The 16,968-nt window shown below is 38.9% G+C and overlaps 1 protein-coding gene across 17 annotated transcripts in view; it reads right to left on the bottom strand.

Moving 5' to 3' along the window:
- SOX6 (SRY-box transcription factor 6) overlaps window positions 1-16,968 on the bottom strand; it is a 375,354-nt gene that overhangs the window by 86,611 nt on the left and 271,775 nt on the right. For 16 of the 17 annotated variants that reach the window (XM_082059015.1, XM_082059008.1, XM_082059006.1 and 13 more), the window contains 2 exons: window positions 15,655-15,778; window positions 5,131-5,210 (listed from right to left, as the gene is read on the bottom strand). In XM_082059015.1, the coding sequence (XP_081915141.1) occupies window positions 5,131-5,210; window positions 15,655-15,778 (204 nt within the window). The remainder of the gene's footprint in view (window positions 1-5,130; window positions 5,211-15,654; window positions 15,779-16,968) is intronic. The other variant, XM_082059020.1, reaches the window with a different exon arrangement.

Below are 16,968 nucleotides of genomic sequence, written 5' to 3'. Positions count from 1 at the left end.
CTGGCAGCCCTGCCAGTGACTGACTGGGTGAGTGAACACATTACTGAGACAGCATTGTAGAAATTAATTTTCTTCAATAAAGTGATTTTTAAGGCTCATATATTTCACAATCTAAACATATGTCACTGTTTCATAAACAAAATAAATGGATTAAAATAATACATTACCAATATGCTGACACATGGAGATATTTTAATTAGAAATACTTAAGCTGCGTGATATTTAACTGCTATATTTGTTGAAGAGGAGCATGCATCATTTAATAAGGCATAAGGCAGGTACATCACTCTGCATGATGTGGTACCAGAGTGGGACAAAATCACCTCCAGTGTGAGCTATCACTATCAGATCACATTAGCCTGACTAAAAAATTGCTTTAAGATAACAACATATAGAGGAACTCCTTAAGAGCAGCAAGTTTTTCTTTGAAATAATAAGTCACCAAGATTCTAGTTCCTGAGAATATTTCTTCATAAAAGGCCACATTTAACATCTTAGCTATTTAAAGGCCATATTTACATGACTGTTGCATTACATTGGCCTCTTTCCTACACATTCTTCTTGACTTACTTTAAGGACCAGCACTAAAATAGCTGAGGAAAGCAAATGTCAACTATGGCCTGAAATTTATATGTGTGAGAGAATTGGAATAAGTAGAAATGTAATATATTGTTTACTGTACCGAGTGCCCTCTGTACTCTAAAGGTCAAAAGCATTGTAACCTTAGAGTTACAGTTTCTGATTGTTCCCAGGGTTAAATACATTATCAAAATTAATGGTTCAAACCCCTCAACCTTCAGATATATGAGTATTCATGCCTCCATCTGCTGAACTGTTCAACTAAAAATAGCATTCTTTGGCCTTCCCTCTACTAATATTGTGCCCCTGAGGCAGACTATGCAATGCTTCAGCAGCGCACTGGATCCGCACCCAGCGGTACAAAAAAAAGGTCACTTATTTTGTCTGCAGTTAGAAGAGGGTATGGAGGAATAGGGTGAGATGGGAGTGGAGAAAAGAGACAAATACATATTTAGTTAAAATTTAATTTTTTTGTAATGGAATACGAAAACTTCAGGCTTCAAGAACACAGCTGCAATTATGGTTAAGTCTTGCCAAGGTTCATTAGTGTTATAAACGATAAATTTTGAAGGACAAATTAGACAAATAGTTTGGGGAAAGAGTTATGAATGAAAGCTTCTTTGCTTTGCTTTTTTTTCCTAGAGCTCCCTTTGTTTGGGAATAACTCCAGCTAGCATCACTATAGTGCTTCCATTTCTGTCAACAGTTTATCAGTCGAGGTTGAGAGAGTTGCAACATTTCCTTATTTACCGCATAGACTGCTTTGTAGAAATATCTAAGAACACAGGCAGATTTCTTTAAACAGTAAAGAGCATATAGTAACATTCCTTGTTTGAAATTAAGGACACATGGGTGCCACCTCTGCCACAACTGGGAGTTGCCAGTAACTAGGTTACTGCTATCAGAAACATGAGAGCTTGGAAAACACATTTCATTATCAAGTTCACTGATTTAGCAAGACTACTAGGCACACATATCTAGAATCTGTTCATATCAGTGTAATCATTTGACAACTAGGGAAAAAAAGTGGGGAAATGGGAAAAGGGAAAAACTCCAGAGAAGGTGGGTATAAAAAAGAGGAGCAAAGACAAAACTATTGTCAGGTTTTACTGCTCACACTGATTAATTAAAGCAACACGCTTTTGTTACACACATGCATCAGAACTGGTTCACACACCACTATGCATACCTGCTACAGGTGCATTTGGTAATATATCTGTAAACTATTTAGCAGAAGGTTGATTTGACAGGATTCACTCACAGTTGTTTGAAGCTGGAGGGGTGAAGAGAAATAGCTTGGTCTTCCTTCTTAGACCATACCTAGAGAACTGTCCCCTCATCAGCAAGACCCTCCCTCACACTGAAGGTCCTAACAAGGCTTGATACTAACACACGTATTATTTAAATCTTGGCTGAGTTGTTGAGGAAACTGGTGAGATGGGGCTGAGCTGTTAACAGGAAGTGTGAAACACAGGTTTTTAAGTCTTTTTTGTCAACAACATTGTCAATGCTACCCTCATGAGATCAGTATAGAGAAAAAAGAAGCTATATGATGTCAGCCCAAAGCAGAGCAAGCCACCACTTCAGGAACATGGACTGTCATAAACATGTGGCAATTACTACTTTCTTTCAGGATACTCAAAACTACAAATGAATACTGATGGTATTTTAATAGTAACTGATCAATGTATGCAAACTGTTAAGACTAGATGGGTGAAACAGTTCTGTTGCTGAAGAACTTAACTTTTTTATTATTTTTTTTTTTAGTTCAAGGTGCATGAGAGTGAAACTAATTGCATGAGAAATTCCTAGATACGATTTCAATGAAGTTTTTTAACTCGCAGAGATACATAACCCACTGGTGAACACAGACATTCAATTCAGAGAAAATACATTTTGATACTGATGTGCTAAGTAGCTTGAATAAGATGGGTAAATCATTAATTTATAAATTGCCCACTGAAGAAACATCATCTGTGGAACAGTTGCTATCATTACACGATCTGAGAGTAAATTGTTTTCAGTGCTATTAGATTCAGAGCTTCCATAGAATTTGTCCTAACACACAGAAAGATGAGAACACCAAACTGCTTCTAGCTCCTACCTGAAGCATGATCATCCCCAAAAACCATAAGTGAAAAAGGCAGAGAGATTATAAACTTGAAAGCTGACAGAATTTCCACTGCAGCTGGGAATGGATTATGGAATATGATTTTGGAACTAATAACAATGCCCTGGTAAAGCTGAAATGCTAGAGCTCCTGCAAAGCTTTTTTAGTTGAAATAGCTTTCCCTCCCCAAGTTCTCCAAACAGAGACATCTTACACACACGCTCACATGTAGAAACAAAACCAAACCTGCAAATCAGTTAGTTATTTCTCTCACTGGCTGAAAGGAACAGAGAATAGTTTTGTGATCAGTATTTTTAAGCACTTGGGAAATACGCAGATACCATGGTCACAGCATTCATGTAAATAAATAAGTGGGTGGGGTGCATGGAAGAAAGGAAGCAAAACAGAGAAAGAAGGGGGAAGGGAACCAAAGTAGAAAAATGAGCTGAAATGCTACACCCCTAACAGTCTTCATGACACATCAGGTATAGCAACAAAATCCCTCTCACAAACACACCCAAATAAGTGTTCATTTAGGGAACACTTAGGAAATTGACACAAAGAAAATATTAATAGTATGAGTTAATAAAATTTAGTTCAGCCAGTTTGACAATCAGATGAGCAGATAGCACAACTGAAGGTTAAGTATTCTATTACTTAAGCTCTTATGACTATGAAACACTAAAGGTTTTGAAATCCCATAAAGGTGAAATTTAAATAAAATACAAAGGAGGGGAACAAACAAAAATAACTGGTTTTCAGTAAATATATCTAGAGGGAAATTCTGGACCCTCAAGCACTCAAATGTTTCTGAATTTATTAGCACCATTTTCTTTGCTGGTTGTTTTCTTTTTTTTTCTAATTGTGCTCATCATGTTTAACAGCTCAGTCCATCATTTCTGCAAATTAATGAAATTGCACTATTACTGTAGGTTCCGATCAAGGCTGATGTGCAAATAGATCTTTGGGTCAAGCTACAAATAGATCTTAGAAAAGAACTGGGAATGTCTGTGGTTTAGATCCTGTTTCTTTTGCAGTTGAACAGTTTTTATCCTTTTCTTCCTACAGTTTGTGCAGATCCACTATTTGTTGTATTGCATATCAAAGGTGGCAAAAATAGTCTCTAAATTCACAAAGGTGATTTCTAAAGTATTTTTTCAACTAACACTAATGAGACTTTTGCTTCAGTAAGTATTCAAATACAGATTTTTCAAAGGATACCTGCTATTTTTCCTTTTGAAAAAGTTCCCTTTGTTTTGAAGCCAGTCCAAGGTACAGTCTTAACGCTATCATGAACCAAAAGTATTTTTTGGAGATCTTTCCCTGCAGTTTCAGGGTGCTTTCTTTTCGAGTTTTGATGGCAGGTTAGGTGAGACGTAAGCTCAGGGAGTCTTTTTATTCCAGTTCTGAACCATCAGTGAACAGTTCTGGTCTCACTCTGCCTTATCCTGAGTTAACTTGGCAAGAAGAACATCAGCATTGGGTAAAGACAAGAGCATTTTTAATTTGCTTCAGTCCATCTGGAAAATTATATAATTGCAGGAAGGTAAGCAAAGTAGATATCTGGATATTAGCATGGCAGCTCTTTGCTACTCGAGGCACAATTTATTCCTACATTGCGTCAGAACCCAACTCTAACCTAACTCAAACAGGGGTTTCAAAGGTTTACTTCCAAATACTTACATGCATCTTTAATGGCCTTTCCTCTCATGTTCACTGTCATTTCCTTTCCACACATTTTATAACTCAGAAAGCTTTTGACTGTTTCTTCATTATTTATTACATTGTTGTGTCTTTTCTTGTGAAATTAAAAACTTCTTGCCACAAAAAGCTAGCTAATAATATGCCACGTAAATCTTTCTTTCACAACATTTCACTCTATAGATGCCAAGAATAAATAAATGACCAAACCAAGGCTCCTGACCATGCTTGGCATCTGACCAGCTTAATGCACGGAAAGGTTGAGATTACCTAAATACAGCAGCTATAAGAGTTTTCAATTTATTGTATTGTCAGCACAACACTGTCTGACAAAAAGAAAAAAAAAAATCCCCAATAACACGCACAATAACACGCATTTGTTTTGATACACACACTGCTCCAATTATAGGTAGTGCATTGCAGCTACAGGAGAAAGACTAAATGAAAATAAAGTACAAAAAGATCTTTGAACTTATCTCCCAAGAAACTGGTCATGTAATGAAAAAAATACCATTAACTCAGCTGACAGAAAGCACACAGAACAATGTCTTTCACTTACAGTACCAAGGGTGGCTGCACATTGCTATATTCGCAGTACTGTAAGTACATAAGGTGTTAATCTTCCTGAGCTGCGCTCAAAAATTATTTAACATTCAGGCTATTATTTAGCATACAGCTGGTTAGCAGTTTTCCCCTAAAATGTTGGCTTCAATCCCACATTTTTTTGTTCTGGCACATACCTGGAGCTGTAAAGGGCTGAGTCCAGAAGCAGCAGCAGCTGCCATTGTTGATGGAATGAACTGCACAGGGTAGTTATCACCTGTCGGGAGAACAATGCGTGCAGGTTCAGACAATGAGCAGAGAATAGCAGCAGACAAGTGCAAACACGGACCTCGGATTGCCTGTGCTCCACAGCACTCCTCTAAGCCCAAACATCTGCAAAAACAAAAGGCTTCGCTGGGCACGGACTTGCCATGCTCCCTTGGAACTTTTTTGTTAGCAGATAGCTGGTAGGCAAACTGGCAAAACAGATACATGATACTCACGATTTGCATTTGCAAAAGTAAATGTTCAAATCAAGTTTGTAAGCTGAGGCACAAAATGGGCCTTAAGTCCATAGATGCATTGACAAGATAGCCCAGGATATCTCAGTGTTTCCCAGAGGAAAAAAAATGCTGTCACTACATTTCTTAAAACAAGAGAAATTTGTTATAACCCAAGAAATTTCAGCCCTGTTCAATGCAGGGTGATTTCTTTTCAATATTGGGAGGATCCTTCCTGGGAAAGCTACCTAGTTGGCTCAACACAGGCTGAGGTTGTTTCTTGCTTCGCTTTGAGGTTTTCTGTCTTGGGACAACTCCTTTAAGGCAGCCATAGAGAAAAACAGAATTAAATCACTTTTTAAAATAGCTCAAAATATAATTTTAATTGTCTTTTAGATCTGGGTGCCTATTGAAGTTGATAGATTAGGCCGTTGTTCAATTACATAAAGATTTAGGCACTAATATTTCTGTGTTCTGTTCACTGGAAACTGAAAATGTGTGCCTTCTGCACTGAAAGGACCACAAGTACTCCAGAAAATAAGAGATACAATTGATCCAAAACAAGCATTGCAACATTACATCTTATAGCATCTATAGGTGTTCACTGCAACAATGCATCACATGGTACCATTGGGACTCTTAGGCAATGTAAAGAGTGAAGGAAGACTGAAATAATTTAGCAGTGTAATCTGTAACATAAAAATTAATACACTGACGGATAAATTACATAACCATGATTTAATGGAATATCACTTTGGCTCAAGCTACTTATTTGAAGTCAGTGTTATATACTACCTGTAGGCTACATTTTAACAGGCTTCTCCTCTGTACATTTTTGAGATTCACAGTAATCAGTCTGTTTTACATAAACTTTTCAAAACTAAAAGCAGAATGTAGCAGTGAGGGGAAAATATAGAAATCCAATTTAATATAATAAGGACATTCCAAGAGTTGGATTTTTTTTTTGTCAACCCCCTCAAATAAATAACAATAGCTGAAGTCATCTCAGCCACTGGACTCCTTAGAACTCTCCCTTTTTACCACCTGAAGTGCTATTGTACTCAGCTCAGTTTAAATGTTCACTTCTTTCACTTTCTTTAATAAATTGTACATGTCTAATCCACAAGGTCTCTTCGCATCATATCCGTAATATCTCATCAGACCATTGAGCACAGTATGCGCTTGTACACAGTCCAGTAACAATTGGATTCTGATTGCATATGGAGCTCTGCTACAATGCATTCACTAACACTATATTGTACTGGTGTCCTATGGAGTAATGTTCAAAATATCTCCTCTTATTTTCGCCCTTCCATGAGGTTGATTTTAGTTTGCAATGATGTTGCATTTATTTCTTAAAAAAAAAAAAAAAGGGGCAACCAAAAAAAAAAACCAAACTAGATCCTTTTCTTAAAGTACTAAAGCTGTCTCTTTATGGTTAAATAATTCTACTTATCTCTTTGACATTTATATTAAATTATCTGAATAAATAAGATCCTAATCTAAGTTAAATAATGTTTCTTTCAGAAATATCTTACAAGGTTTAAAAAAATCACAAAGATGTTGAATTAATGATGCTTTAAATGGGGGGGGGGGGAAATAACCATCTGAGTTATCAGCATGGACTGCCTTGCAGAACATTTCGGAGGCATTCTTTCTTTAAATATAATGAATTATTCATTCGTGTTCCACATAGCAATCTCTTCTTTCTCCCTCCCCCTCCACATACACTTTTTAAGTTCAATACCAGTTGCTTTATTTGTACTAAAACATTTTCCATGTCAAACATATTTTGAAAAAAAATCAAACTCTAACAGAATTCCCTGCGGCACTCCTTTTTCACAGCTGTCATACTCCTATGGTTTGAAATAGCCAGATATTTTATACACACACGCACACACACACACACACACACACGTGCATGCACACACACATACAGAGTTTTTGGCTCCATAGTTTAACAGTATCTCTGCCACACCCTGCAGTGTTCTCTTGCTCACCTGCTGGCTACAGTTCTTTCTTTTGTTGTGGGAAAAATAATTTTATGGTTCTGCCATTTATGTGGAATTAATACATAATGCTGCCCCCTCTCCCCCTCCCTTTAACACGATAAATTATGACTAAGTCCTGGTACATTAGCAGTACCATTGCATTGACAATAAAAATTAATACTCCTTCAGCTCTGAAGTACTTTGCTGACAGCACGCAGTAAAAACAGAGCAAAGGTACTTTTTTTCTCCCTTGAGGAAACTGGGCATGCAGGGAATGGACTGGTTTTAATTTTTAATTATGGAAGGTACATATTTCTCCCTCTCATTTTCTCAGAGCAAGAATGGATCAAGAAGCTTCACAGTAACTGTCTTGGCAAGAAATCAGTCAATGTATCATAGCAACTTTTTTCAAATTTGTTTCTCAATTTGGAATGCTTGCGTGAGGATCCATTCTTTTAAATATGTACAAAAGGCAGCAGAACGTGTTCAAACAGGTCTGCTCTAGGTACTGGTGTGTGCTGGCCTTTGATAACCAGGAGCGAGAAGAATGCTGGAAGAAAAAAATCTGTCATGTTTTGGAAACTGATCTCTTCAATCTCCTTGCTGCACTGATTGTCTATTTACATTTGGCTGCTGTTGTTTATATATAAATCGGTGTTTACAAGCCATGGAAAAGTATGCCAGACTTCTGTTTCACTTGTCAGGTTGAGCAACATTTCCAAACGAATAAAAGCAGTGAGCAATTGTGCAGTGCTATTCTACATAGAAGTAACATAAATGTTTCTTTTTATCTTAGATGAAGTGATGAAGCTTAGTGGACTTCATTTTTAGGATGTACGGACTTACTTTCCAGATCAAGGCTTTGTGAGCTGTGAGGAAAGAAAGATGTCTGGCTCTTGTGAGACTCAGGGGAAGGGGAAGCTGTTGCTTTATTATCCATCTCTCCTAAAACACAATTATAAGACACAAGCTGACTCTCCTAACCTGACTTACAAAGCTTTTGGTTTGATGATGGTTTCCACATTTTGGGATTATGATTTAAAATCTGTCTCTTCGTGCATGGATCTCAAACTGCCACTTGCACTCTCTCCATGTGTACTCACAGAATAACAGGAAACGGAGTTGGAAGAGGTGTAAGAGATGACAAATTCCAGGGCCTTACCCTTCCTGGCATAATGAACAGACCAAGGAAAGAGTACCTTTCCTCAGGGTGTTGTTGCGATACAGCAAGGACACAGATGCCCACTCCTGCAGTATTCCCACGTAGGGCATGCATTTTGTTTGGCAGAGGCATCAAAACTGAAGAAGATATTAGTAGAGGTAACTGGCTAAGGCGACACTGTGGAGCATGTCCCCTGTCTGATGACACTACCTCAGTTCTGCCTTTGTTCTGAGCAGGATTTGCAACAACACTGCCTTATTGCCATCCTCATGTCAGAGCAGAATCAGTTGTTCCAACAATTGTCTCGCCGTGGGTAAAGAACTTCATTTTCAAATCCCAGCTGAAAATATCCAGCTCCCTACTGGCACTTCCAGCTCTTACCTTAACATTTATGAGTGAAGCACATACGGATTACTACAACAGATCCTGAGGTTATTGGATTCTTTGTTCCAACCAGTAAAACCCAACAGGGAATACATGACAGACTTTAACTCAGTCCCAGGGAATTTCCATTAGAACAAGGCTCACACAGCACCTCTGCCATGCAAAGATACACGGCCAACTCAGTACACAGTTGATTTGATGTACGCTTTCTGTTCTCACCTGCCAAGAGGAACCACAGCCCACCAAAAATAGAGCACTGTGCTATGTAAAATTTAAACCACCTTACAGCTTTAATAAAAACTTCTGAAAGGCCTGTTCCAAATGGAAACTGCAATGATGAATATCAGTGAAATCCAGCACATCTAAGATGATGTTAGTTATGTGGCTTAGCTGGATGAGTTTAATTAGTTTGATGACAAATATCTCACAGTACTGGAATGTTCTGAGGTCCAGCTGAGTGACAACAAGCCCCACAGTTTTGTTTGTCATCCTTTACCTAATTTTATTTTTAATGATTTCAAAGCAGTTATTGCTGATTGCCCAAATGCAAGTAGGAACAGAACCAGGCCAAAATGTTGGCTCCATTTCTCACTATTTTTGCCACCAGCCTAGGAAAACAGTCTCCATTTTCACATTTCGTTGTATTGCCAGCAGAGTAAAATCTCCTGTGAACTACTTTTGTGTAAAAAACAGAATGATCTAGGTAGGCAGACAGGAGTTGTTTCTTAGCCATTCTAATAATGGTCTTTATATACTTTATGTATGAAATATGAAGAAATGCTTTGAAAATAAACCACAGCGTTTCACTCTACAATCCTTTGACACAGAGATTTACAATCTCCATATCTTGATGTCTCTATTTTCAATAATCTTTTTCAGAGATACTTTCCACATATGGTAAAGAACTGACATAATAAAAATATTTGCAGAAGACTATCAAGCAAAAGTGATCATTCATTTTCAAGCCACATGGACTGCCATTATGCAGCCAGCAGGGAGAACGGCACTTCCACTCTCTGCTCAGAGCAAACTGTAGCTCTTTTTGAGCTCTGCTAAAAGAATGCTCTAGCTCCTGCCCAGCATTACTGTAGAGAATCATAGAATCAGTTAGGTTGGAAAGACCTTTAAGATTATCAAGTCCAACCATTGCCAATTCCATCACTAAACCATGTCTCTAGTCACCACATCTACACATCTTTTAAACACCTCCAAGGATGGTGAGTCAACCACTTCCCTGGGCAGCCTGTTCCAATGTTTGACAACCCTTTCTGTGAAGAAATTTTTCCCAATATCCAAACTAAACCTCCCCTGGCGCAAGTTGCGGCCATTTCCTTTTGTCCTGTCACTTGTTATTTGGGAAGAGACTGACACCCACCTCGCTACAACCTCCTTTCAGGTAGCTAGAGAGAGTGATAAGGTCTCTCCTCAGCCTCCTTTTTTCCAGGCTAAACAGCCATAGTTCCCTCAACTGCTCTTCATAATACTTGTGCTGCAGATGCTTCGTCAACTTTGTTGCCCTTCTCTGAACTCTCTCCAGCACCTCAATGTCTTTCTTGTAGTGAGAGATGCAAAACTGAACACATGTGCAGCCACTTCCTTAGTCCTGCTGGCCACACTATTCCTGATACAAGCCAGGATGCTATTGGCCTTTTTGGCCACCTGGGAAAACTGCTGGCTCATGTTCAGCCCACTGTCAATCAACACCCCCAGATCCCTCTCTGACAGGCAGTTTTCCAGACACTCTTCCCCAAGCCTGTAGCATTGCATGGGGTCATTGTGACTCAAGTGCAGGACCCGGCACTTGGCGTTGCTGAACCTCATACAATTGGCCTGCGCCCATTGATCCAGCAGGTCCAGATCCCTCTGTAGAGTCTTCCTACCATGAAGCAAACCAACACTCCTGCTCAGCTTGGTGTCATCTGCAAACTTACTGATGGTACACTCGATCCCCTCATCCAGATGACTGACAAAGATATTAAACAGAACTATCTCCAGTACTGAGCCCTAGGGAACACCAATTCTGACTGGCCAGCAACTGGATTTGATGCCATTCACCACAACTCTTTGGGCCCAGCCATCCAGACAGTTATTTGCCCAGAGAAGAGTACACCCATCCAAGCCATAAGCAGCCAGTTTCTCCAGGAGAATGCTGTGGGAAATAGTGTCAAATTCTTTACTAAAGTCTATGTAGACAACATCTACATCCTTTCCCTCATCCATTAAGCAGGTGAGCTTATCACAGTAGTAGATCAGGGCAAGCAGGACCTGCATTTCATAAACCCATGTTGACTGGGTCTGATCATCACCTGGTTCTCCTGCACATACCATGTGACAGCACTGCTCCACAACCTTCACCACCACTGAGGTCAGACTGCCAGGCCTGTAGTTCCCTGGATCCTCTTTCTGGCCCTTCTTGTAGATGGGCATCACATCTGCCAACCTCCAGTCAACTAGGACCTCCCCAGTTTGCCTGGACTGCTGATAAATGATGGAAAGTGGCTTGGTGATAACCTCCACCAGCTCCCTCCGTACCTTTGGGTGGATCCCATCTGGCCCCATAGACTTGTGCATGTCTAAGTGGTATAGCAGGTTGCTAACCATCTCCCCTTGGATTATGGGGGCTTCATTCTGCTCCCTGTCTCTGTCTTGCAGCTCAGGGGGCTGTATACCCAGAGAACAACTGGTCTTACTATTAAAGACTGAAGCAAAGAAGGCATTTAGCACCTCAGCCTTTCCCTCATTCTTTGCCACAGTTTCCTCCTCACATCCAATGAAGGATGGAGATTCTCCTTAGCTCTCCTTTTTTTTGCTAATGTATTTATAGAAATATTTTTATTGTATTTCATGGCAGTAGACAGATTATCTTTAGTCCATCATCATCCTGCTTTCCCATTCCCTCTTAGGTTCAAAATTTTAAGGAAGTAATACTTTGAGCACTGAAAAATGGATGAGGGAACTGGCTTCTCCTTATCCTCCTCATTATCTTCTCTTCTTAACCCAGGGCACTAATGAGGACACACTAATCATATGCAAGGATACTCTAGCCCACTAACTTTTCCACTCTTCTTGGATGCATGTGGTTGGTTTAGTGAAGGGAAATTTGCAGTGGGAGAGGAGGTATAATGGTACTTATGTTACCCACCAGTTCCAAGGAGTAAGTATAGTGGTCACAGTCAGAAAGCCAGCGCAGTTTCTTTGCTGTACTTGGAATGCAAAATAATTATATTAACTGTGTAGCATCTCTGGGCAAGTATTAGCTTCGTAACAGCTGCCACTCTCAGCTTCCCACTGGAATAAATGGCAGCCCCCACAACCAGGTACTCTACGAGGCTCGTCAAGCGCCTGCAGGTCAATAGTCACAACAGTAATTTGAGATGCACAGCACCCTAAAGTTTTAATTAATCCAGTATACACTATAAATACTGAAATATGTATAAAAAATTAATTAGGTGGTCTATGCAGCTCTGATTTCTCAATTAGTACTTACCACGCCGGAAAATTATATTACATGACTTTGAGATACATAAGGAAGCATGGGACTTTGGGGATTTTTTTTTCTAATGTAATTATTACTTGTCATTGGCACTTGCTAACTTGGGCCTGTTTCACCTCCTAGAGTTCCAAATTATGTGGGGGAGGGCTACAGCCACCTCATGCCAGGTCTTGCCAAGCAGTAAGAAACTCTGTCCTGTCAGGCTTTAATGCAAACCATAGCTGTATATCAGCAATTCCTCAGATTCTCTATTCATAATGATTTTCAAGCTCAGTTCAGGGGCAATTAGGGTATGTGCTGGAAGGGCTTCAGAACCTAAAAAATTTTCTTTGTTTCTGGAGGTTCTTCCATTGTGGGCATGACCTCTTGTAGTTTGCTGTGGGAATACCACTTACTTGAAGGAATAGAGTTTAAGTGCAGATTTGCAACAGTACTTGGTAACTGCCATCTTGGCATTGAACTAAACAGCCATGAAATTGGTTCCCACCTAGCCCATGAAGATGTATCTGCATGGATATGTGCACATAACCATACCCCTGCTTATGCACCAAGGCAGCACTTCTCATCTTGACTGCACTGTCACACTAACACTGATAGGCCACTTCCAAGTCAGAGCTGACTTATATCTGGCCCATTTTGCAGGTAAAACAAATTAAGTGGCTGTGTGCACACAATATTTGACATTCCTTAAATGCCACAGTCAGTTTCAAAAGTACTCAGTTCCCACAGCTCCTATTATTGAAACCCCTCTCACTGTATTTTCTGAATGTCAAGGAAAACTGGCAGTGTCAAAACTCAGTCTTGCCTGCATCAAACTAGAGTAAAATGCAATAGAATGGCAGGCAACCAAAAAGAAAATGTTAAGTGTCTGAAGGGTTAATCCATCTCCCTTCTTTCCTCAGAAGTATAAGTGAGTCTAAACTGACAGTTCTGGAGGTTAAAGTTTCATTTCTCACAAAAGTAGAAGAGTACGGGTAGTAGCAGTCAAGTCCATAAATATTCCTCCAAAATGACTTTGAAGAACCCTCTCTGTGAAAGAGTGTAGCTTAATCTCCACTTTCATTAATTCCTTAACTACTGTGCCAAGAGTGCCAAAACCACAAATTAATCAATATCAGGTGTAGTTATGGTGTTTTTTGTATCATGATGTCTCTTCAACAGAAACTACTAAACTGCTCACCTAACTTTGCCACACGTTGTAGAATTTAATAAATACGTTAAAATATAAATATTCTCATTTCTTGCAAGCCATTTGGTATAATCAGGTAATTTTAAATCCTGGTCTTTACTAGCATCAGCTGGATATAAACTACTAACAGACCAGCAAACAGCTTAGCTGTGTTCTGGGACATTCAGGTCTTGGCTTCTGCCTGTATTTCATTCTTTTAACATTTGTTATAGATCTCTTTTTCTGCATTCTAGCAAGCGAAAAAAAATGCCCTAGAGCTGTATCACTTTCTGCTATGAGGTCAATAGGATCACAAGGAAAGCAGTACAAGCTTGATAAAGTGTTAGGACAGGTACTGTAAGGAACACTTTAGAATAAATGCAGAAATATGTTCTTGTGCAGGAAATCATGCTGGTGCTCTTTTTCCTGAGTCAGTATTGTACCGAGTAGCCTATAGAGCCAAAATCAACACTACATGATTTGACATATCACCTTTCAGGGGAAAGCACAACCAACAGGTTAATCATTAATAGTCACTATTCAGAAAGCTTCTCAGATTAAAATGGAAAAAGCAAGAAAACTAAAGCACATGTTTTCTCTTGTCTGTGAGAAGAAAGGTACTAGCTGGTCTGTTGCAGACAATTTCCACAACTTGCAACTCTCATGTCTTCGGAGAGAAAATATTCACTTTGGCCCCCAACTGTTGTGAGGTGGTGATGTGTGTGAATAACCATCATCCAGTGCCACCCAGAGCCAGCTGCCTTGCAGAGCGTCATTAACTGATTCCTGCGCACAGTGCACCAGTTTGTCAAACTGGCAAAAAACTTTGGGATTTCTAAACCTGAAAATAAGATAATTACGGCACAAAGATTCCGCGTTTAAAGAGGAATGTCTCTAGACTACAGCGACAGAAGGGAGCGGGACAAACGGAAATGCTTGCTGAAATCCTGCTTGGCCTTACTTTGCCTGATATTAAGTAAACTTGCTAGAAAAGATTTTAGGTTCAACCTGGCTTTTAATTAGTATGCTGTTTACATCATCTATTATGAGGCTTTAGTTTGGATTTGACCCTGTTCCTGCTGCAGTGAATAGTCAAATCACCACTAACATCAGTGGGAGCAGGATCAATGCTTTACTTTGTACATTTCATATTTAATGTCAAGAAAAGAATCTGGTATTTATGTTTTGTAGTTATTAGGTTAATATGCTAAAGGCAGCTTGACAGGGAATACTATTAATGAGCAAAATAAGGTTACTGCTTCTGGACTGAGGTCACTTACAAAGAATGTACAAATGAAAATAAGGTTGACTTTTATTTACTTAACTATCTTCCTACATTGAATTCCTTTGGCAATGTGTCTTTAAACATTTAAAGCCCTGTTTACAAGGAGGCTCTGAAAGTAGCTTCAAACCATTATATCCCTAATTGAATTCCCCAGGAGTCCTGTAAACTCAGAGGAAAAAAGAAAGAAATCATAACATTTGCTAAATCATCTCAAAACATATTTCACTGCAAGGTTATGTGACCTGTTACAAGTCTGAATGATGACTGGGATTGAACTACTGAAACCTTTTACTATTCAGATTGAAATCAAACAAAAAGTTGTCCATTTGAAGCCTGCTAATTAAATTATACTTCCTCTGAATTTATCACTAATTAAGAGTAAGAATTTTGGCACAAGAGACAAGTGCACTGAAGATAACAGAATCAATTAAAGACACGTAGCTTTCTTATAATGACACAGGGCAGACCAGATGCAAATTAGTAGGCACGTGGGCCAATATATTTAGAGCAAATGATTTTGTGTGAAATAAAGGTAAAAAGATCATGATGTTCAATAACCAATATTCCATCCACTTCCTTCAAACCAGAATTTTTTTTTTCAAGTGGAGTCACAAAACTCCACATTATTTCCTACCAGTTACGCCTGTTGTGTAACATCATCTATATGAGACAGATCACACAAGAAGCTACAGTTAATATCTGAAAATGCTAAATAGCTGCACATCCATGTCAGCTTACCTGGCTTGTAAGTTATTCCTGGGGGGAAGAGGAATCCCTGCTGAGCTGCAGCAGCCGCTGCCAGTGTCCGCTGGTCGTGTGGAAAAATTGGGATCATGAGCGGAGGCATGTGACCCTGAACCTGCTAAACAGAAGAGAGTCTCTGATCAGAAATAGCACAAATTTGTCTTGACAGGTATTTCTCCAGTACTGATAGTGTTCTTGTGTTCACACAGTCCCACAGAACCTTCACCTTAATGTAATCCCTGCCAATTTCACATTATCACATCAAAGCCCTCACTAACATTGTTTTCCCTCAGTGTCAAAGGTGTAACAGTCTCAGTGAACTGCACATTTTCCTACTTCTTACTGGTTCTCTATTATTTTTTTTTAATTAACATTCCCTGCCCTGGCACAAGGTAAATACCTACAAAATCTTTCTAATATATCATCATATATCAGGTTCTTTAAAAAGAAGTGTAGTATTTATTTCTATTAATTTTTCCCAAGCTTTTTCATCTTTGGTCACATATAGCAGAGTGATGAGCAGATCAGAAGTAACCTGACACTGCAGTAGCTACTTCGATGTTCAGATTTTAGTATCCTTAGGGTAATTTTAATTCTGAGATCTTATAACATTGTATTGTTCACACGTACACCAACAACTCAGGTATGTCATTTCAAAATCTAACCACAGTATTAAATAGTCTTCCAGTCAACGCCCTAGCTCTTAAGATTTAAGGCTCCAACATCTTGGCTTCCAATTACACTAACATCCTTTGCCATACACACCTCACTACAACATATAAATTGCTTGTCTGTCTAAGCAGTTTTATAGCTTTATGCACTATCATGTAGCTTGGTAATTATGAAGCTGTATTCAGAGACCATTTCAGAATAAAACCTAGTATATCAACTTTAATGTGACCTTAATAAATGTATCAAAAAGCACAAACATGCAAAAGCAAAATATTCTTCACCTTATACTAGCATTTGTATTGAACATATAGAAAACAGTAGATGGGACAGAATCGGGTCTGTTAAATCCACATGATAATTTCCTAGTTCCTCAATTTATGCTACATGTGTTTCAGAGACAGTGGCTAGGACCACAAAGAGCTTTTGTCCATCATTCCTTAACCCCAGAAGTACCCAAGGGTTTGACTATGATTTTTCTGATTAGTAGTTAAGCAAACATATAATGGTTTATACATCAAAGCTAGTAAATGTAGGAAGAAATTGTTTTTTTAAGTAGAAAAGAAAAAAATTCCCCTCATCCTACCATAAATCTGTGGCATTAAATACTATTAAAAAGTTGAAGTACACTTCAAGTAA

Source organism: Streptopelia decaocto (assembly GCF_964273445.1).
Source record: "Streptopelia decaocto genome assembly, chromosome: 7".
Classification (NCBI taxonomy): Eukaryota; Metazoa; Chordata; class Aves; order Columbiformes; family Columbidae; genus Streptopelia; species Streptopelia decaocto.
Note: the sequence above shows the minus strand (reverse complement) of the source record. Positions and strands in the feature narration are given on the sequence as shown.